Source organism: Oncorhynchus kisutch, linkage group LG30 (genome assembly GCF_002021735.2).
Source record: "Oncorhynchus kisutch isolate 150728-3 linkage group LG30, Okis_V2, whole genome shotgun sequence".
Lineage (NCBI taxonomy): Eukaryota > Metazoa > Chordata > Actinopteri > Salmoniformes > Salmonidae > Oncorhynchus > Oncorhynchus kisutch.
The window spans coordinates 2911015-2935778 of NC_034203.2; the positions used below are offsets into that span (position 1 = coordinate 2911015).

The following is a 24764-nucleotide window of genomic DNA, read 5'->3' on the forward strand; positions in this document are numbered from 1 at the left end:
GGAGGGATTGTGCATTCCTGGTGTAACTCGGGCAGTTGTTGTTGCCATCCTGTACCTGTCAAAGTGAACATGTGTGATGTTCGGATGTACCGATCCTGTGCAGGTGTTGTTACACGCGGTCTGCCACTGCGAGGATGATCAGCTGTCCGTCCTGTCTCCCTGTAGCGCTGTCTTAGGCGTCTCACAGTACGGACATAGCAATTTATTGCCCTGGCCACATCTGCAGTCCTCATGCCTCATTGCAGCATGTCTAAGGCACGTTCACGCAGATGAGCAGGGACCCTGGGCATCTTTCTTTTGGTGTTTTTCAGAGTCAGTAAAAAGGCCTCTTTAGTGTCCTACGTTTTCATAACTGTGACCTTAATTGCCTACTGTCTGTAAGCTGTCAGTGTCTTAACGACCGTTCCACAGGTGCATGTTCATAAATGATTTATGGTTCATTGAACAAGCACAGTGTTTAAACTCTTTACAATGAAGATCTGTGAAGTTATTTGGATTTTTACGAATTATCTTTGAAAGACAGGGACCTGAAAAAGGCACGTTTATTTTTTTTCTGAGTTTATATTATACAATATAATGTATCTATCAATATCTCTGAAGTATCTGACTCGTATCAGAGTAAGAGCTGTAAACTTTCCCTTCTATCTACTGCTAAGTCTGAGTCTTGTCATGCTAGACAACTTTATTTACAAAAATACTGTTTACATTATATACAACTACCTCTAATTATTTATTAAATGCCTGTGTCACCTTGGACCCCAATGAAGCCCCGACCTAATCTTCTACGGTGTAGATTGAAGTTGTCCCTAGATGCTGATTTTGGGTAAGTTCTGTATTTTCCCAGTAATGGTTAAGATTAGGATTAGAGGAGGTGAAGTTGGAGTAAATTTTACCCCAGAGGACAGGCAGTCAAATGTGCCTCTTACTGACTGACCCACTTCTGGCTGGATGACACTTTATGCAAATAAATGTGAATGGCAGTTGAGATGGCAATATTTACATAACAAATATTGGTTCTCAAACTTCAACCTGGTTTTGTGAAGCCGTTTAGACCACAACAGAGTGCAAAAAAGGGGCTTATAAGTATAGTTTAAGCCATAAACCTCCCTCAGTATTGAGTTGAACCACCAGATAAGACATTTGACCAGAGCCCACGTCTCAGTGAAAATTAAGACTTTCTAGTGTTTCAGCGCAATGTTTATATTACCGGCACTTACAGTTAAACCAGAACCGTATCGCACACTTCATTGTGATCATTTATACATAAAAGCAAAAATGTGTTTAATCCGGTGTAAGCGTAAACAATTTCATCTCCTAGTCCAAACCAATGCCATATTATCAATTTATGTGACACTCACTTAATCATATGAACATAGAAGCCTTTCTTAAACTCACATTGGGCTAGACATGCTACAAGTCTAGTCTAATCTTCCCATTTTGATCTTGAGAGCAACAAATTACCTCACTCTTTTCACATACAGTGGGGAGAACAAGTATTTGATACACTGAAGATTTTGCAGGTTTTCCTACTTACAAAGCATGTAGAGGTCTGTCATTTTTATCATATGTACACTTCAATTGTGAGAGACGGAATCTAAAACAAAAATCCAGAAAATCACATTGTATGACTTTTAAGTAATTCATTTGCATTTTATTGCATGACATGAGTATTTGATACTTCAGAAAAGCAGAAACCTTTGTTTGCAGAAACCTCTCCAGATCCTTCAGATTTCGGGGCTGTCGCTGGGCAATATGGACTTTCAGCTCCATCCAAAGATTTTCTATTGGGTTCAGGTCTGGAGACTGGTAGACCACTCCAGGACCTTGAGATGCTTCTTACGGAGCCACTCCTTAGTTGCCCTGGCTGTGTGTTTCGAGTCCTTGTCATGCTGGAAGACCCAGCCACGACCCATCTTCAATGCTCTTACTGAGGGAAGGAGGTTGTTGGCCAAGATCTCGCGATACATGGCCCCATCCATCCTCCCCTCAATACGGTGCAGTCGTCCTGTCCCCTTTGCAGAAAAGCATCCCCAAATGATGATGTTTCCACCTCCATGCTTCACGGTTGGGATGGTGTTCTTGGGGTTGTACTCATCCTTCTTCTTCCTCCAAACATGGCGAGGGGAGTTTAGACCAAAAAGCTGTATTTTTGTCTCATCAGACCACATAACCTTCTCCCATTCCTCCTCTGGATCATCAAGATGGTCATTGGCAAACTTCAGACGGGCCTGGACATGCGCTGGCTTGAGCAGGGGGACCTTGCGTGCGCTGCAGGATTTTAATCCATGACGGCATAATGTGTTACCAATGGTTTTCTTTGAGACTGTGTTCCCAGCTCTCTTTAGGTCATTGACCAGGTCCTGCCGTGTAGTTCTGGGCTGATCCCTCACCTTCCTCATGATCATTGATGCCCCACGAGGTGGGATCTTGCATGGAGCCCCAGACCGAGAGTGATTGACCATCATCTTGAACTTCTTCCATTTTCTAATAATTGCGCCAACAGTTGTTGCCTTCTCACCAAGCTGCTTGCCTATTGTCCTGTAGCCCATCCCAGCCTTGTGCAGGTCTACAATTTTATCCCTGATGTCCTTACACAGCTCTCTGGTCTTGGCCATTGTGGAGAGGTTGGAGTCTGTTTGATTGAGTGTGTGGACAGGTGTCTTTTATACAGGTAACGAGTTCAAACAGGTGCAGTTAATACAGGTAATGAGTGGAGAACAGGAGGGCTTCTTAAAGAAAAACTAACAGGTCTGTGAGAGCCGTAATTCTTACTGGTTGGTAGGTGATCAAAAACTTTTGTCATGCAATAAAATGCAAATGAATTAATAAAAAAATCATACAATGTGATTTTCTCTACGTGCTTTGTAAGTAGGAAAACCTGCAAAATCGGCAGTATCAAATACTTGTTCTCCCAACTGTATATTGTCCTCTCTAGGAGACAGAACGCGTCTCCTTCCTCAGCGGTATGACGGCTGCGTCAAAGCTCGCTACATTGAATTACACATAATTTCAAAGAGATTGTTACAAACTGGATTACATTTAATAAAATGCAAATTAATTACTTAAAAATCATACAATGTGATTTTCTGGATGTTTGTTTTAGATTCCGTCTCTCACAGTTGAAGTGTACCTATGATAACATGCTACATGCTTTGTAAGTAGGAAAAACTGCAAAATCGGCAGTGTATCAAATACTTGTTCTCCCCACTGTACTAAACAAAAATATAAACACAACATGTAACAATTTCATTGATTTTACTGAGTTACAGTTCATATGAGGAAATCAGTCATATGAAATAAATTCATGAGGCCCAATCTATGGATTTTACATGACAGGGAATAAAGATATGCATCTGTTGGTCACATATACCTTTAGGATCTCGTCACAGGATCTCTGTGCATTGAAATTACCATCAATAAAATGTAATTGTGTTTGTTGTCTGTAGTTCATGCCTGAACATACCTTAACTCCACTGCAAACATTTAGCTGTTCACAACGTTGACATCAGTAAACCGCTCGCCCACACGACGCCATACACGTGGTCTGCGGTTGTGAGGCCGGTTGTACTGCAAAATTCTCTAAAACAACATTGGAGGTGGCTTACGGTAGAGAAATTAACATTAAATTCCTTGTAAAAGCTCTGGTGGACATTCCTGCAGTCAGCATGCCAATTTGCCTGCTCCCTCACTTTAGACATCTGTGGCATTGTGTTGTGGCATTGTGTTATGTGACAAAACTGAACATTTTAGAGAGGTTTTATTGTCCATAACACAAGGTGCACCTGTGTAATGATCATGCTGTTTAATCAGCTTCTTGATATGCCACACCTGTCAGGTGGATGGATTATTTTGGCAAATAATACATGCTCACTAACAGGGATGTAAAAAAATTTGCGCACAAAATTTGAAAGAAATTAGCTTTTTGTGGGTATAGAACATTTCTTTGATCTTTAATTTCAGCTCATGAAACAAATTACATGTTGCGTTTATATTTTTGTTCATTGTAGTATGCTTACTTACTTAGTTATTGTGTTCTTCAAATGTATTCATATTTCTTGTGTGTTTTCTAATATTACATTGTTATTGATTATTGCATTGTTGGGTTTTGCATTTGCAAGAAAGGCATGAAATGCCTTGTGCATGTAACATTAAAACTTGAAACTATTCCCTAACAGGTCTGTGAGAGCATAGTGCACTACTTTTGACAGAGCAGTATGGGGTAGTGCACTATATGTGGACTAGGGTGCCATTTGGAACAAAGACTTTCACATCTGACTGTGATCACAGGTTGGAGCCGGGCCGTGTGGTTGCCTCCTTAACCAGAAATAGGTCAGTAGACTCACAGACGACTGAGAGAGACTGTGATTCAGCAAAGACATGAGAGGGCGCACAGAGTTGCTCGGCAGTTTACAAGAGGGTAAATAGGGTGTGTGTGTATATCTGTGAAAGAGAGAAAGTGTGTGTGTGTATGTATCTCTGTATATGTGTGTGCACAATTGTATGTGTGTGTCTGCGTGTGTGTCCATGCGCGTAAGCATACATTTGTTCACGCCATTAGAGGCAAGTGCTTTTGAAATGACTTGAGAGTGGCAGCTAGCAGTTGCATCTATCAATGGCCTAGCACAGACATGGAGACTTAAAATAAGTGTTCATGCAGCACTGAAAGACTGGTGCTTTCTTTTAAGGAATCTGGGAATCTCTCGCTGGGGGATTGTAGTCTTTGTTTAAAATGGGAGACACAGATGTCTGTTTGGTAATATGAGTGTGTGTGTGTATGCGTGTGTGTGGAAGTGAGTGTGTGTTCATACAGAAATGTTTACCCTTGTGATAATGGAGGAGACACAGAACGTTAGTCGTCAGTCAAAGACTAACGTGATTGACCTGAAGGTATGGTCTCACTATGGGCCAAACCTTAACATGATAAATGTGTTCAGAACTTAAACATGGATACAAAATATGCTTTGAAGTCTAAGAAGGGAGATGTGATCGAACGTTTGAGGTATAGGGACAAAACAGGGGTCTACGCTGACCTTTTTGAAAAATGTTGGGCACACAAAGAAATTTAGGAGCACAATGAAAAATATTTGCTATTAAAGTTAGAATCCTTCATTTCTGGTCGCAGAACAAAATATTTAGGCTCATATGCGAGTAAAATGGTCACACAGTAGAGTCCTGATACAGTATCTCAAGCCCTAACTACATTATAAAAGGGTCAAGTTTAAATGGGATAAACTCCAAGAAGACATAGTCAACTCTCTGGTATACTTTAAGCACTTCTCTTACAACATAGCCAGTCAACCATGCCGTTGTAGCAGGGTTGATGTCAATTCCAATTGAATTTAGACAATTCAGGAAGTAAACTGAAATTCCAATTCAATAATGGAAAATATTTATTTACATTTTCAATTACTTCTCAGAGGATATTGAAGAGAAGAAGCTATTTCTTTCAAATGTTTAATTATTGACTAACCGGAATTTGAACTGACCAACCCTGTGTTGAAGTGCTTGGTAACCCTGGCAATTGCCACACCTGAAGTTTGGAGCCAACTAGGGCGGCTATAAAAAATCTATATTTGCTTAGGATGTGGAAAGGTGTTGTGTATGTCACATGTGAGCCGCAGACGGATAGCTCACTATAGAAGATGGAAGTGACTGAACTGAGTTGGATGGGCCTACTGTTTTAGGGATACGGGAACTAAATCAGTCTCATCATTAAATGTCTGTCAGAGAAGGCTGTCTGCCCACCTGAGGGTGAACAATGACAATAGTCGTATATATTCTCTAAATGTAAGCAGCTGTGTTCTGAAACGTGACCACTAGAATGGAGCGCAAACTGTAACTGAAAAAGGTAATTGCCTGCAGTTACACATACAAAATAAAATAAATTAAAGTGTGCACGTGCACGTGCACACACTGAAGTTGGCAAGTAACATCTACACAAATGTAATCTACATATACAGCACAAAAACAAACACACAGGCACACACTGTCTGTGTCTATGTTGTACAAAAAATAACACACTCAATGCAACTGTCCCAAAGCTTATGAAATGAAAAATCTCCTGTTTGACCAATGGCCTGCTGTGAATGTCTGATGGGGGAGAGAGTAGAGAGAGAGAGAGAGAGAGATTAACATTGAAATCTCCATAGGAGAAGAGTAAGGGAACCACTCAACAGCACAGCTGGTTACAATCAAAGCCTGAGAACTGAGGCTAACATTCTCAATCGAACTCCTGTGAGTTAGTGCCACTGAAGCTAACATTCTCAATTGAACTTACTGTGTAGGAGTGTTAATGCTACCACTAATTAGCAATGAGGCTAGTTTATCGCTTTGAAGCTACGTTGAAGCACTTGAGGGTAACACTGAGCAAAATTCTCAGGTTCACCTCAATGTGTTAGCGACAATGCTACATTCTGAAATTAAACTATGAGAGGGAGAGTACTTATCGACACAGTTAGTTTGACATCACTGCGTCATCATGGCTAAAAACAAATGCTAAATTCTCAACTACATTCCATTGACTTAGCACTTGGGCTACATTATCCATTTATAAGTCCATTGAGTTAAGTTCTCAATTTAACCAGTGACATAGCTCTATGCTAGGTCTGGCTCGCTCAGTTTATCTCAATGACGGAGAGCCAGGGGTTAATGGAAACAAAACAAACGTAATCTTAATATGAAAACTTTTTCTCAGATCGAGTGTCTGGGGACATGTAAAGAAAAGTCATGACCCCCATGCTTTTAGGGAAAGAGGGTCCTTTTTGTAAATGTATCAAACTGTGAGTTTAACCAATTCCAGTCTCTTTGCTTATGGGGTCCAGGGTTCTCACCAGGTGAATTTGTATGTAGAAGGAACTGAGAAGCTCAGTTCTGGTGACTTTTTAAAAAGAACATTCTACACCAAAATGAATGGAAATAAAATTATGCTGACAACCCTCTCAAATATAATTTCTTCCTCCAGAAATGAGCCAAGTAACATATTGGTAATAATTATGTTTAAATATAGCCTATACATGGTCTATATTGTCAGATGTGCCATCAGCAATAAGCATTATCACCCATTGGACATAGCATCCTGATTGTTATTGTTATTTATTATTATTATTAATAAATATAAATTATTATTCACTTTTTCATTTTTTATTACAAAGTAAGTAATTACCATTTTAATACACCATTGCCCCTTTAAGAGCTATGTTGTGCAGCTGTACCTAAACCATGCTTGAAACTTTGGTTGTAACTGCATTTGTAAAATGATGGCACGAGCGCAATTGTAGGAGTAGAGAAATAATCGTGGAAGCAATGGAAAGCTGGGATCCCCGTCTTTTTTAACAAAGGCCAAAACTGCTTTCAAAAGTGTTCGTCCAGCGATTGCATTAAGAATTGTTGTACTGCTTGTCAGAATACATGTTTCCCTCACTATGGATTTTGCAACTTTTTTTTATTGCGGATCTACACTGATCTCAAAAATGACCTCTCCAGAATCCATATGAATCCAATCCGTTGCAGTGACAGAGAACTAGAACCTCTGCGGAAAGTGCTTAGGCTACATTTGGAGCGTAATAACAACAGTTAGCCTACATTCACTATAAATATTTCCAGGGTCTGAGAAACTCAAAGCTTCTGCTATATTATCATGTTAGGTGTAAAGACTATACTTAGCAACTTACTCAGTTATCACTGGAGAAAAAACTCATGACAAATAGTGCCAAAATAGCATGAGATAAACTTCAGGCCCTGGTCTGTAAGACCTCTTCCTGGAACTGACCATTAAGATTCAGGTTCAACAGCACCCAGGACAGACAGCTGGCTGAAAGCAGGGATTTGGGATATTGTTCACTGAGCAGTTTTAACACGGGAATGTAAGAATATGCAATTGCCTCTTTGGAATACAACCCTGACAACATTTCAAGCTTCTGGCTGTCCATATGAAGCACAGTGGCAATAAATCATTCCTTTTTAAGGGACATGTGGATTAAGATGGTTTAAATATCTGATGGTGCTAAAGGTAAGAGCTCTATACACACACAAGGACAACAGTTAAAAATGATGTTTGGCTAAATCTGACACATTTACAGAAATGTTTATAAATGTGTATGTCCTTGTCATATAAATCAAATAGGGGTGGTTTCAAAGACACAGGTTAAGCCTAGTCTTAGACTAAAAAGCTATTTCAATGGAGATTCTCCATAGAGGGGGATCAGGTGGAATGGAGCTTGAACCAACAACCCTGTGCCATAAAGGTCCAGACCTTTAAGGTCATAAAGGTCCAGCACAGGATATTGTATGCTTTTATACACTGTACAGTACAGCGCCATACATTGTCAATCACAACAAGCTGTTTCTGCTTAGACAATGACCAAACAAAGGAACATTTTGGGATAAATCAGTATAATTGAGAGAAACAACCTATGGAATGCAGTAATACATGAAAAGGGTAAAATGTAGGACAAATAGTTGCAACATTCCCATCTATGTTTCTGTCTACACTAATGAACGAATCTGACCCTGCATTTTCCCCATGCAAAACAAGCGTGAGACAAAGGAAGCCTTGTGTCGTCATCCCCACATATTAGCCTGGGTAACCTTTGACAAATGCCATCTTGTTACGATAATCATATTTGAACGGTCCCGTATGGTTAAAATTATCCAATCAATTTATCATGGCTGCCATGGCTGTCCCATCTCGGCCCTAAATTACTGTTTTACCAGAAAAATGGCACAGGGAAAACGAGAGGATAGACTAGGAGAGATGGGATGGTCATTGGTGAAATAGGGAACAACTAATAATGATGAGAAATATGTATCTAAAGCCAAGAAACAGCTTCTGCTTTGAAAATATGAAATGGCCGCCTTACTTCACACAAGTTGTTCTTGATGTTTGTAAAGGCATGGTTACCTTGTCCTGTCTTTGGCTTTCAAGTGGGGAAAGTGAATGATATGACAGGAAAAGAACCATAACACAATGACCAAAAGGGACAGTCTTTCAAAGGTGAGGAACTAAATGTATCGTATGCAGAGCATGAGATAAGCTATCTACTTTCATACAAAAGTATGTGAACAAATTAGTGGATTTGGCTATTTCAGCCACACCCGTTGCTGACAGGTGTATACAATCGAGCACACAGCCTTGCAATCTTACTGTATAGGAGTGGCCTTACTGAAGAGCTCAGTGACTTTCAACGTGGCACCGTCATAGGATGACACCTTTCCAACAAGTCAGTTCACAACATTTCTGCCCTGCTAGAGCTGTCCGGTCAACTGTAAGTGCTGTTATTGTGAAGTGGAAATGTCTAGGCGCAAAAACGGCTCCGCTGAGAAGTAGTAGGCCACACAAGCTCACAGAACGGGATCGCTGAGTGCTGAAGCGAGTAGCGCATAAAAATCGTCTGTCCTCGGTTGCAACGCTCACTACCGAGTTGCAGATTGCCTCTCCGCCATTGGACTGTGGAGCAGTAAAAACGCATTCTCTGGAGTGATGAATCACACATTACTATCTGGCAGTCTGACGGATGAAAATGGGTTTGGTGGATGCAAGGAGAACGCTACCTGCCCGAATGGATAGTGACAACTGTAAAGTTTGGTGGAGGAGGAATAATGATCTGAGGCTGTTTTTCATGGTTCACGCTAGGCCCCTTAGCTCCGGTGAAAGGAAATCTTAACGCTACAGCATACAATTACATTCTAGACGATTCTGTGCTTCCAACTTTGTGGCAACAATTTGGGAATGCCCTTTTCTGTTTCAACATGACAATGCACCCGTGCACAAAGCATTGTCCATACAGAAATGGTTAGTCGAGGTCAGTATGGAAGAGATTGATTGGTCTGCACAGAGCCCTGACCTCAAACCCATAAAACACCTTTGGGATCAATTGGAACCCCGATTGTGAGAAAGACCTAATTGCTCCAACATCTGTGCCCGACGTCACTAATGCTCTTGTGGCTGAACGGAAGCAAGTCCCCGCAGCAATGTTGTAATATCTAGTGGAAATCCTTCCCAGAAGAGTGGAAGCTATTATAGCAGCAATGGTGGACCAACTCCATAATGCCCATGATTTTGACAAGCTGTTGTCCACATACTTCTGGTCATCTAATGTAGTTTCTCACATGAGCAAAATAAACCTTTGCCACAACAACAATATCAAAGAATTTGTCTGAGCGACTTAATCTTGTCATATGACTGTTTAATTTTCCAGTAATCTTCAATTTTCTAGTTCAAAACCATAGGTGGTCATCATGCATTTATCAATTGAATTAGGAAATAACTTAACTTCAATTGTGTTGCCATGAATGACCCTTCCATATCTTTGATAATGTATTCCAACCCTCACTCTTGGCCCTCAAATCTGTAAATTGCATCTACAGTATCTACTCTAATATGAGGCGAGTTGTCTCTTGCTACTGTTTGGTTTCACTTTAGACATTTCATTTTTTTTAATCACATGACTTCTCTCTCATCATTTGAGTGAAAAAGACAAAGAAAACCTTTTACATTGCTTCTAACAAATGTAGCCTTATGGTCTGGGTCTTCAAGTAAAATCATTTTTGTACAGTTCTCTCTTGTGGTTTCGCTCCAAAGCTATATATATATATATATATATATATACATAGAGAGTCGCACACCCTCTCTCTATATACATATAAACTCCCAGTAATTTATTAGTTAAAACACAAATTTTTCGGCATCACTGTGCATTCTCCATGACCTCTACACTAAATAATTTTCTCTAGGTGCACGCCAGCTCATGCATTTGATTTGCTCCAAAGCTAACACACTAACTAGCCTGCATCAGGGGATGGAAAACGTAAGGTTCTTAGCTTGGCTATAGCCACAACCACCGTGCCAAGCTTCCACTGAGATTACCACCCGAATACCGGCCTCTAAAAATGAGCGTCAAAGCAAACAAACTTATGCCCTTGTCAATCTCCCTCCCACTATGCAATCTATTGCTCTTGGCTGCTAAACAAGGACACGATTCAGAGTAGACCTGGTCCAATGCCTGATTTAAAAGGGGAATTCGTTTGAAAATGGGTTAGTTCGAGACTGAGGTTGAACCTCTGCCATCACGAACAAAAACTTCAGCGGCTGCACCTTTTAGTGTTACATCACCCGGTCAACCCGGTAGTGGTGGAAATGTTGTAGTGGCAAACTTGACCGTTCCAGATGTGTGTATATTTAACTCCCACATTAAAGTGAGGATGGGGGCTTGAGGTAGGGCTTTTAAAAACACATCTAAGATCAGATTACAATCCTAACTTTCACCATTAGGTGCATAAAATATATATGTAACCCCTATGCGCAGCACAAAATCTGGTGGGAAAATCCGACCCGACAGAGAAAATGAAAATCAATTAATACAGCTGTTCTCAGGCAGGCTAGAGGCTCAATATTGTTACTGTTGTATCACAGTGGATGACCACTAGCAACTTATTGGAGCTTTTGAACATACAATAAAATGTATACAAAAAGTTACATCATTCGGATTTAATTTAGAAAATGTTATATACTTTTTCTTTCAGTGAAAATGTGGAGACGGTTGTGTAGATGTGTAGAATTGTTTTTAAATGTAATCCCTTTTTAGATTTAATTGTAAGGAAGCAAAATGTTACAACTGTGCAATGGGTGTGTATGCATAATATTTACATTTGACATTTTAGTCATTTAGCAGGTGCTCTTATTCAGAGCGACTTACAGTTAGTGCATTCATCTTCAGGTGAGTCAACCACATATCACAGTCAAATATACAGGATACGAACATTCCATTTCCGGCTAAACAATGAATATACACTCATCTGCCAGTTTACTATGTACATGACCAAGTTCATGAAAATGGATCCCTCGTACAGACACGTGGCCGTGGCTTGCTATATAAAGCAAGCAGATAGGCATCGAGGCATTCAGTGACTGTTAGATTGAACGTTAAAATGGGCAAAACGAGTGACACAAGCGACTTTGATTGTGGTATGATCGTCGGTGCCAGGCACACCGGATCCAGTATCTTAGAAATGGCCGCCCTCCTGTGCTTTTCACTGTCAAGTGTTTTGCCGAGAATGGTGCGACAAACAAATAACATCCAGTCAGCGGCAGTCCTGTGGGTGAAAACAGCTCATTGATGAGAGAGGTCAAAGGAGAATGGCAATAATCTTGCAAGCTAACAGGTGGGTCACAAACAGATGGGCTATTGCAGACAGGCGACCACACCGGGTTCCACTCCTATCAGCTAAAAACAAGAAGAAGCAGCTCCAGTGGACATGGGATCACCAACACTGGACAATTGAGGAGTGGATAAACATCGCCTATTATTACTGTCCGAGATGTTGACAGCCTTAGCCCAAAAACTACACATGTACTGAGTATAAGACTGTAACAGGACATTATGTTGAATGACTGGAAAAATCTAACTGAAATTAAAGATATTTTAAACACCCCTCTCTTCCTACAGAGAAGATTACTTCCTGGTGCCTGGAGTCCAAGTGTTAGATGAGCTATGTGTTGACGTTGAAGCTTTAAAGAAAAATGTTCAATAGTTTTATGGGTTTACTTTGGGTGTTGCTTTTTACTTTTACTTTTTTACTTTACCCCTTTATAGTGATTACACAGTTTTCGAAAAATACTGTATGTTTATCTTGGGCATTTCATGTGAGGGACAAACATGAGCATTTGTGAGGACCCTGTGATTGTATATGATTATGAAGCCGAAGATCTAATGAACAGTGTGTAAGTATGAACTGTATTTGCGTGACCTGATACATGTCCTTGCATATAGATGGATGAGAAAAATCGACCTATAGTTGAAGTTTGTTATTTACAACTGTATGTTGGTTTTACAGTATAGACTGCATAGGCGAGCCCCAGGTACCTTCTGATGACCCGTGGGAGACTTCCGATGAGTATTTGGAACCAGAGGACAACCGCTCAGATGATAGCTCCGATATGTTATGTTCCCCCAGTTTTTGTGTGGTACGTGTCACAGTATGAGTTTCTCTTTCTGTCCAAGGTGGACAACAGTTTCCATACAAATATAATTTGATGAGGCAGTGTCTTCATAAGTATTGTGGTTGTCTTTGTCAACACAGAACTGGCAGTGCACTTCAGAATCCACCATGCATAGAGACTCTTCCTGTCATTGGGCTGGATGATTCCTTGGGGCTCAAATGGGGCTACCAAGGAGAATCATCCTGAAAACAGATGACACAAGACTTCTTGAAGTGTCACCACCAACAATGGCTGAGCTGCTACAACTTCGAGGGGACATCGCCACGCAACAGGGGATGCAGTTGGCACACCTTTGAGCAGGGAAGGACCTGAGCCTTCCCTAATGTCAGACTTGGTGGCTCCCGGGAAGTGTGAAAACCTATACAGTAGGACAGAGGACTACTACAGAGGACATGCTGCCACTCAGTTTATTATCCATCCTGATTGCCCTAGTCACTTTTACCACTACCTACGTGTTCTCTGGAGATTTAATTAGACCTTTATTTAACTAGGCAAGTCAGTTAATAACAAATTCTTATCTTCGATGACGGCCTAGGAACAGTGGGTTAACTGCCTTGTTCAGGGGCATAACACCAGATTTTTACCTTGTCGGCTCGGGAATTCGATCATGCAACCTTTCGGTTACTAGTCTAACGCTCTAACCACTAAGCTACCTGCCGCTTCTCTGGAGTGACAAATCACGCTTCACCATTTGGCAGTCTGATGGGTTTGATAGATGCCAGGAGAACGCTACATGCCCCAATGCATAGTGCCAAATGTAAATTTGGTGGAGGACCGGACCCCTCGAGAAGACTCAACACCTCTAGAAAAAAGAGTCTGGTGTGTCTGTGGCAATTACAATTTGTGTACTTGTCCCGCTGAAAAACAAAACTCTATCCCAGCGTATTTAGAAGACTGAGGCAGGTTTTCCTCTAACATTGTACCTTGGCTTTTCTCCTTTCATATTTATTTTTAATCCTTTATTTTTAAACTCCCCAGTCCCTGCCGGTGACAAGCATAGCCATAACATAATGCTGCCACCACATTACATGACAATACAGAGGGTTTCACTCTGTGATGTGTTGGATTTGACCCAAACCTGACATTTTTATTGAAAGCAGCCCAAAAATATATATTTGCCATGTTGTCTTGCAATATTAATTAAGGGCCTAGTTGCAAACATAATGGATGATTTGAACTAGATTTTTCAACGCAGGCTTCCTTCTTTTCACTTTGTTATACAGGACAGTAATGTTGTGTGAATTAAATGTTGTGAAACCTCTGTATTTGCAAGTATTGTTGTGGCAGCATCAGTTAAATATGTGTAATTTACTGTAGAGGAAGCTCTTATCCAGAGCAACTACGGTTTAGTGCCTTGCTCAAGGGCACATTGACAGATTTTTCACCTAGTCGGCTTCGGGATTCAAACCAGCAACCTTTCACTTATTGGCCCAACACCAATGACAAAGACACACCAGAATGGCATTCCAAGAGGAAAGTGTTCCTGAAAGGTACAGTCTCAGTCCTGACATAAAATCCACTTAAAAATCAGAGACCAGTTTTGAATATTGCTGTGCTTCAATGATTCCTAACCGAATTTACTGAGCTTGAGCAATTGTGACAAAAACAATGTTACCCCAAGAGTAGGTAGAATCTTATTCAAAATTATTGGCATCTGTAATTGCACCCAAATATGCTTCCACCAGGTATTAACTCTGGAGTGTGAAGACGTACGCAATCAAAACAACTTATTTTTTTAACATTTATGAATTTAGAACGTTGTTTATACTTTTCTTTCACATCGAAAATGTGGTTGCGTAGATCTGTAGGGGAAATAATTAAATGTAATCCCTTTTTAGCTTAAATTTTAAGGCAGCAAAATGTGATAACTGTGCCAAGGGGTGTGAAGACTAGACACTGTATAGCATTTTGCAACAAAACATAAAACCATTAGTGATACATTTCAAACAGATATGTCTGTCATTGAACATGCCATGAATAGATGGTGAAGAAACACACCAATCTCTTCCATACATTCTTTAAACAATAAAAGCTCATTTATCAACATTTCTAAACATATTTAGCATTTCGGAATGAAACTCTTCAAAAGTCTGACATTTTTTTGCATTTCCATGGTCATTTCTGACAGAACATAAATATTTTCAAAAGCTAATGACAGACATTCATTTCGACTTCAAATTCAAACCCTGGTCATCCTGGAACCTTTTAAGCGAAAATATGAATCCATCTCTCCACTGTTAACTTTGGGCAAAAATCTATTAAAGTGACCATCCCACATATTTTTTGATAAATGTTTTAGGATACATGTCAAATATTTAAAGTTGGCCAAATTATGTGTTTACATATATGTTTTATATACAGTCGTGGACAAACATTTTGAGAATGACACAAATATTTGTTTGTATGATGGCAGTTTGTATGATGGCAATTTGCATATACTCCAGAATGTTATGAAGAGTGATCAGACGAATTGCAAATGATTGCAAAGTCCCTCTTTGCCATGCAAATGAACTGAATCCCCAAAAAACATTTCCACTGCATATCAGCCCTCCCACAAAAGGACCAGCTGACATCATGTCAGTGATTCTCTCAATAACACAGGTGTGAGTGTTGACGAGGACAAGGCTGGAGATCACTCTGTCATGCTGATTGAGTTTGAATAACAGACTGGAAGCTTCAAATGGAGAGTGGTGCTTGGAATCATTGTTCTTCCTCTGTCAACCAGAGTGGTCTCCTGAGGATAGCTAATCAGCCGTGTCGATGATTCCAGAGTGGTGATGAAAGCCGTGTAAACAATGATTTGAAGAGAATAACATGATGGTCCTACTTATATTTGCTTTCTTAGAAACAGTACTTAGAACAGCTACTTAACTGTAACATTGATTGTTAAGAGGCTACTTTGTCTTCTTCAACCTTGTGTTGCGTTTCTGGGTCGTGACTAATCATAGATCTCAGCTGCAGCTCATGATCATCCTCGTCTGATATGTTAATGCTTTATACCCTCGGGTAAAAAGGGGAGTTTGTGTCTTGCTGACACGCTCTCCGGGTTCCCTGGGGTATCACAATTTACTATGATCTCGTTAGAGAGCTAAAATCACAATCTTATCGTCACAAAAACATTTTCCTTATCCTGGATATTTTCTACACAACGTAAAGTATGTAAACATGATTTACACAAGCCCTTCAAGTTACAATGTTTTTGTTATAAAGTCTTAATTGAACTTTTAATGACATCACAAAATAGACATTAATCTTCCACATTCCATCTCTCATCATTACCAACATTCAGAGGATGAAATATATTGTCCCGGTGTCCATTGTTTGATGTTGAAGTTCTTGGGCGGTAACCATTTCATAAGGCACACAGATATTCCGATCACCCCAACTAGGCCCCAAAGAGAATCATCTGCTGCCTATGGCTTACGATCCACTCTGCGGGAGAGGGCTCTGTAGAGCTGATCCTATGTAACCTGATCCTTTGGATCCTCACAGGAGAGTCATGACAACAGTATCAAAACCTTTTGACAAGTCCACAAACAAAGCATTTGTGACCATTTGTGACCAACGGTCTTATATAGCAAAATTTGAAATTGTGTTTTTTACATTTGATAAAAGTAGAGACTCCGAGCTAGAACATTTAGTATCACACACTACAGTTGAGGAACAATTGGGAAAGTAATTCTGCTTTGAAAGTTGATAAACTCTTAACCTTACTTTTTAGAAAATGGCCCTTGAATATTTTTGGTACCTACTGGAGAGCTCTTCTTTGTCTTCACCCACTCAGCATTGTTCACACCATTTTAATGTGTAGCCGCACCCATCTCTCGGTAGCATCCCACTTGGCCAAAAGACATAGAAAATGCAGAGCATCAAATTCAAATAAATTCCTATAAAAATCTAACTTTCATGAAATCACACATGTAAGATACCAAATTAAAAGATACACGTGTTGTGAGTCCAGCCAACATGTCAGATTTAAGGCTTTTCGGCAAAAGCAAATGATGCTATTATCTGAGGATAGCATCTCCATAAACAAAAGAGAGAAAACATTTCAGCCCTGCAGGCGCGACACAAAATGCAGAAATAAAAATATAAATCATGCCTTACCTTTTGACGAGCTTCTTCTGTTGGCACTCCAATATGTCCCATAAACATCACAAATGGTCCTTTTGTTCGATTAATTCCGTCCATATATATCCAAAATGTCCATTTATTTGGCGCGTTTGATCTCGAAAAACACCGGTTCCAACTTGCGCAACGTGACGACAAAATATCTCAAAAGTTACCTGTAAACTTTGCCAAAACATTTCAAACTACTTTTGTAATACAACTTTCGGTATTTTTAAAGTAAATAATCGATACAATTGAAGAAAAACAAACTCAAGCATGCTTTCTGGTCATGCGCCTCTATCAAACAGTACACATGAAGTGACCCTCGTTCAAGATGGCTGTACTTCTTCATTAAACAAAGGAATAACCTCAACCAATTTCTAAAGACTGGTGACATCCAGTGGAAGCGGTAGGAACTGCAAGCAAGTCCCTTAGAAATCTGGATTCCCAATGAAAGTTCATTGAAAAGAGGGTGATTCATTGAAAAGAGGGTGACCTCAAAAAATAACATCTGAATGGTTTGTCCTCTGGGTGTCGCCTGATAAATAAGTTATGTTACACTCACAGACATGATTCAAACAGTTTTAGAAACCTCAGAGTGTCTTCTATCCAAATCTACTAATAATATGCATATCTTATCTTCTGGGGATGAGTAGCAAGCAGTTGAATTTGGGCATGCTTTTCATCCAAAATTCCAAATGCTGCCCCCTATCCTAGAGAAGTTAAACATTCACAAGTGAGGCTATGTACCAAACAAACAAAGATTGAAAGACTAAAGGCTGGTTTATACTATGGGGTGTGTTCGATAATTTAATCTGGAGAGCCAGAGTGTGCTCTGGGCATTCGTAAACTCAGACAGGTCAGATTGTCCGTTCGTAAATTCAGATCTTTTCACTCTCTGAACATTCAGAGCACAAACTGGACGCTGTAGCCGAGGAGTAGGGTTGATCCGAACGTTCTGACCTAACAACAACTGGCTATCGTTGGCTAGCTACTTCTAAACACAAATGAGAGAACAGCTCACTGTGACAGTTTTACTCACACTAGCAGAGCTGGTTAGGCTGTGTTTATGTTATCCAGAGCGTTGGTGACTGCAACCGTGCTGCTGGCAACAATTTAATGATGCTTTTTTTGACAACGTTTACTGACACTGACCATATTCAACGAGTGTTCGTAAATTTGTCAGCTATTCTGAGCTCTGGCACACTCAGATGAGAGTGCTCTGAAATCGGAGTAGATAGAGCGAATTTACCAGCTACGTCTATCGACAGTTTTTGCAGTGACTTCATGAATTTTCGAATTAAATAGTTACTTGCAAAGTGGAATCTTTTGTTTAGACATGTAGCTAGCTAGCTAAACAATGAACCATAATCCCAACTCATAACGTTATTACCCTGCATGAATCTGCAGGTAGCTAACCAACCAGGTTCAATGTTAGCTAGCTATCATTAGGCTATAACTAGCAATCCAAATGGCTCTGAGATATGAATAATATTACTACACAGATCATACACGTAATGTTAGCTAGATAGCTATCCGGTACACTTTAACTTGAAATGAAAACAACTTTCTGACAAAATTAGAAACATGTAATATCTGAAAATGTAGCAAGCTAGACTATCTTACCCGTATACATGGATGGACACTTCTCCCTCTCTGTCACTGATGCCATGGTTGCCCTTAGTTTAAAGATGGAATCCGGAGACAGGCATTTTATACAACAGCCTTCTGTGTGTTCTCTTTTCGACTCCGTCTGCATATTTGCAATCAATCGGCAGAATTTTGTTCATCTCCTTAGCTATCATACTCTAATTCCACTGATTTCAAAACTCGGTTCTCCAGAAAGTGGATAGCAACACTCATGCAGTTCTACTAGGTGATATATTTTTTTTAAAGCCACGTTAGAAAGAACTACCTACACATATGGACCAGCTTATCTTACAGACAGAAGTGTGCTACATGGCAGACCAATCTCAACTCATCTCTCGGCATGTCCAGCCCACTCACCTCAGCCAATCATGGCTAGAGGGAAGGATGCTAACTTTTTCTGTGGCTAAACCAACTAGGCTCCTAATTTAACAATTGTATTCCTATTTACAGATGGCATACAATTTTCTATTAAGGCACATGAAAGTTCATATGTTCCAGAAGGCATTTCTGCCCCAGAGCGAATTTTGATTAAAAAAACAAGTTTACGTTCAAATGGCGCTCCTGTGAAGTAGTGATGTGTGACATACGCCTAGTTTCCTGAAACAAGTCACATTTCATTTTAGTGTCTAAAGCATTGACAAGATCATTAACAACTAAAGTGGTTGCTGTAATAGTGCTATGGCCAGGCCTAAACCCTGATTGGTTTAGATTCAAAATACATTTCTCAGATCAAAAAGAGAAAAGTTGTACATTTACCAAGGATGTGAGAATCTTAGCTAGACAAGGAAGCCTTGAATTGGGGCGATAATGATTAAGATCACTACTATCCCCTCCCTTATGGAGTGGCAGCACAAGAGCTGATTTCTATACTTATGGAAATATTTCCTGATAATAATGTTAAATACAAAATGTGGCACTATGCACACTTTAGCAGACTAGGATCCAATTGGTCGGCCCCTGTGGATTTCTTGTTGTCTATTGCTAGCAACCATACAGGACTTCTTTTTTTGTAAGTAGCCTAAAATAAATATATTTGACTATCCATTTCTTTAATCATTCAGCAAGTTACCCTTATCAGCATCCAGCCCAATATTATTGTGAATTGGCTTAGAAGTTATTACAAAGAGATGTCAGCTGAAATAGAATGTTGATCAAATGTAGAATGATGCATTTTGTTCCGTTATGAGGCCAATGTCTGAATTAATTTGTTGTGGAAGTGAGGAGGAAGTAGAGCCCTTCGGGGATTTGAGAGTTTCCCAGAATCTAGCAGGGTTCCCATTACAATCCGAAAATATGGTTACATAATAATCAGATGTTGCTTTTCTGATGTCTTACACAATAATTCCTCAGTTGCTTAAAAGCTTGCCAATATGGTCTCCCGAGTGGCGCAGCGGTCTAAGGCACTGCATCACAGTGCGACAGGCATCACTACAGACCCGGGTTTGATCCCAGGCTGTGTCGCATCCGGCCGCGACTTGGAGACCCATGAGGCGGCACACAATTGGCCCAGAGTCGTCTGGGTTAGAGAAGGGTTTGGCCGGCTGGGATGTTCTTGTCCCATCATGCTCTAGTGACTCCTTGTAGCGGGCCGGGCACATGCTCGCTGACCTCGGTCGCCAGTGTTTCCTCCGAGACATTGGTGCGGCTGGCTTCCAGGTTAAGTGAGCAGTGTGGCTTGGCAGGGTCGTGTTTCGGAAGACGCACGGCTCTCGACCTTTGATCTCCTGAGTCCGTCCGGGAGTTGCAGCGATGGGACAAGACTAACTACCAATTGGATATCACAAAATTACTTCTGATCATTTCGGAGTGTACCAGGCATTCGATCTCCCTTTAACCCGTAATGTGGTTAAAAATGCTCAAAGCTAAATCAGGTTCAGGGATAGCTGTAATACAATCAAGGTCACTAAAATAAAGATTGTGTAAAAAAGCCTGTTCACTAAAGTTTTTAAAGTTCCTCTTGATGAAACAAGGTGATGAAACAAGGTTAGTAATGCATTTTCACATCTTGTCACGCCCTGATCTGTTTCACCTGTCTTTGTGATTGTCTCCACCCACCTCCAGGTGTCACCTGTTTTCCTAATTAGTCCCTGGGTACTTATTCCTGTGTTCCCTGCTTGTCTATTGCCAGTTCGTCTTGTTTGTCAAGTCAACCAGCGTGTTTTTCTCCGTTCTCCTGCTTTTGCCTTCTCTCTGTTTTGCTAGTCCTCCCAGTTGTGACCCTTGCCTGTCTGGACTCTGAACCCGCCTGCCTGACCATTTCTGCCTGCCCTGACCTCGAGCCTGCCTGCAACTCTGAACCTCCTGGACTCTGACCTGGTTTTGATCTTTTGCCTGTCCACGACCATTCTCTTGCCTACCTCTTGGATAATAATTAATATCAAAGACTCAAACCATCTGCCTCCCGTGTCTGCATCTGGGTCTCGCCTTGTGCCCTTATCCATCTCTTACACAGACAACTGGGTAATAGTCACTAATATGCAGTGGGGAAACCCCACTAGTAACATATTTATCTGGAGTATTTGTTAAAATAAGATCAATCAGAGTTAACTTTGAAAGATCTTAATGGTTGGGCCGTGTAGGCTTCGTCACCAGCTGGTTTAGGTTTAGATCATTACAAGTCTTAGATTGTCTGAAAACTCCATTTCCCAATCAGAATTTAGGTCACCCATGATAATAACATCTGATTTAGTAAAAGAAGACAACAAAGCACTCCTCGAAGCATCCCTCAAGAGCAAAAATGTTAGCCATGGGGAGACGGTAGACCCCTATAACAGTTATGGATACATTTGACTCCAGACAAAGGCTTAAAGATATTAGCTCCAATTTCAGTAAAGAGAGAGAAATTATTTTTCATTAAAAAAAATCTACAATACTGACAACGTATCAGCTCCTAGAAAGATATTACCACATATGGCTTCAAATATTGATGCGGCTTACCCAATAACAATAATACACTAAATCACAGATTTGCACATCAAGAAAAATATTTATATAAATTATAGTAGCCTATTATTAGCGAAATAGAACTCAATCGACTGAACATTAAATGGATTTCAATATGATTGAAATACATTATATAGATCTATAGCCTTTACTGTATTGATATTTGAATGCAGTTATCTCTGACTTTATTTAAAGAATATTTTTAGGCCTATCCTTCACTTGTGTAACAATTGCAATGACATTGGCAACTTTGTATTTGTAATCAACTTGGTTGTGAAGTTATCGCCGGTCACAGAGAGCTGGATACACATCTTGACTCTATGTTTAGCGGAGATCTTCTGAATGTAAAGTGAAGGGCAAAAACTCATCTAACGACGTACTTCGCTGTTCTACAAGTGGTCTGAAGCAGTCGGTAAATAACGAGAATTTTCAAGTGCAACTTCAGCAATAATGATTTTGGGAACCAGGTCAGAGATTTAATGATGGACCTACAAAGGTTATTAGCCTTAAGATGCTATTGGGAAACCAGGCCATGTGCATGATCTTCCGTGACCTTTTGATCCTGAATTCGGACACACAAATTGTTATATCCCAGCAATGGTAAGGCCTACAGACTTGTGCATCTGAGAGTCTGTTGTATGATTTGAGCTTTAGTTCAATTGTTATTAATACATTTAACCCCCCTAACATTTAACCCTCCTAACAATGGGAGTATAATAGTAAATCTGCAGGATGGTGATTTATCTTGACAGACATACTGGGAATAGATAATGACTAGATAACGGCTAACAAAATGGATGGCAGCATTCTAATCTGTAGTTTTGTGTCCTGGATATCTTTTTGTTTGCGTACAAGGTTAAGTGGGTGGTGTATTGAAGTGAATGATGTGAGTGTGTGGCAAAGGTCCCCCATCCATGAACAGGCACTCTTTCACAGTCTGAAAGTGTGCCCGTTCAAAATGAATAAAGTGTTTGATGTCACAGTACCGGAGAGATTCACTGTACTAAGTCTTGACAGTAATGGTGGCCTAATGGATGCATGAATAACAACTCTAGTCCTAGTAAAGTGTGTACTGTATGTGTGACTTTTCTTCCCGGTTTTCTTCATAAACTGACCTTTTCATTCATCACTAGTGTTTGTGTGAGAAAAATCTTTGTATAGGAGTGGGGGACTGAAACAAAAACAGACTTCGGATAATTTCTCAGCACTTTCTGCTTCTCAACTGATTATGTGAAACAAGAAGAGGTACTGTATATCTCTACATCTGGACATGGCTATTTTCAAATCCCATAACAAAAATGACATTGAAGTTCCTCATTGGTTTTCATCTTGACTGTTTTAGCGCCATTTAGCGCCATGTCACAGTGAGATTAAATATGGACCATAGAGGTAATCCATTCATTCAGATAAACAAAATAACTATTTATTTTCTGAAATGGTCCCATGAGACATTAAAGTTCCTCATTGGTTTTCATCCTGACTGTTTAGCGCCATGTCACAGTGAGATGAAATATGGACTACTTTAGGTGCTGGGAATATACTATATGAAGTTATTTCAGAACAAGAAACTTGAAATTTATGAACCATTCTGCTCTAGTTTACATGAAATATTGTCTGACTGATTTGTAAATGTTGACACAATATAAGCTACAGAAGTAAATGTGTGTATCAATCAATGGCAAATCTATGTATCTTCGATGAACTAAACAATGGGGCTTTCATTCTCTTGAATTCTTACTCTCGCCATAAGGGGAGACAGCATGGCAAAGTGTGTTAATCTTTACTTTACAAGGCTTCGTAAACACTCACATAGATTTCACACACTCGGAAGAAGGCATAGCTGCGTTGTTAATGCATACTTTTGTGGTTTTAACTGTCTCTGTGATCAAGATAATGAGGTACTTTGATTTGCAACAAAGTGAGAAGTGCCTGAGTATCATTCTAATATGAACAACTCACATAAATGTTCCTCTGCTGGTAGCGAAGGTACAGGTTGTGCATGATGGCCCCGTCATGAAGGTCTTCCAGGCTGGCCATATCCTCCACTCCCCCTGAGCTGCTGGGGTGCATGGGCTGCACTTTCTGTCTGGTGAGGGCATTCTGCTTGTAGGTGTACACCTGGGTCAAAACACAGAGGGTAGGTTGTGAGTGGACAGTTCACTAAACATTCTCCTTTACAACAATGATCTGGAATATTTGTTCATAATTGACTTCATGTCATATGGTTCTATTGAAGTCACCAAATGGACCATAGAGGTAATGGGTGAAAATATTTTGAAACAAGAGTATTTCATTTGGTCATTATTGATTTATTCCTTGTTTTACCAGGTGAGTTGACTGAGAATACATTCACATTTACAGCAATGACCTGGGGAAAGTTACAAAACATAGTAAAAATACATAGTTAACATACAAAATATATAAGCAAGCAAAACCACACACAAAAAGATCAAGCATAGAATCATAAGAAACAAACACATTTTTCCCTAAAAAGGTCCTCACACAGCCATCTGACCTGCCTCAGAGGCACTAATTCATCCAATTTCAGCAAACTCTGTACACCATTCCACAAGCAAGGTAGAAAATAGTTAAAGGCTAACCTAACTCTATCGAGATGGAAGGGATCTCCAGAGTTAGCCATCCCTTAGACCGTGTCTGACAGCTTGTATTTCCGTAGGTTAACAGAGAAGCTAGGTATGGAGGTAGGTTATGCAACACGGCTTTATAAACAACTAGTGTGCAATGCATCGATCTACGAGATTTCAAAGAGGGACAGCCTACTTTCTGATACAGAGTGCAGTGATGTGTGCTGAAACTATCACCTGCAATAAAGCACAATGCACTACGATAACTGCATCCAGTGGCTTCAATACTATGGCATCTGCATTCATATTGACAATATCACCATTGTCTAAGACCGGAATAAATGTTGACTGAATTATTTGTTTTCTGCTATTTAAGGAAAGGCATGACCTATTCCCATAAAATACCATTTTAATTATTAACTTCTTAATTAACTAACTCATCAACATGATTTTTGAAGGAAAGCCTATTATCAATCCAG

At 40.1% G+C, this 24764-nt stretch overlaps 1 protein-coding gene across 1 annotated transcript in view; it reads right to left on the reverse strand.

The window, feature by feature from the left end:
- The window catches only part of myo10 (myosin X), a 247119-nt gene that overhangs the window by 122825 nt on the left and 99530 nt on the right, over positions 1-24764 (reverse strand). Inside the window, exon 3 of the mRNA XM_020466612.2 lies at positions 23660-23818. Coding sequence (XP_020322201.2) covers positions 23660-23818 — 159 coding nt within the window. The remainder of the gene's footprint in view (positions 1-23659; positions 23819-24764) is intronic.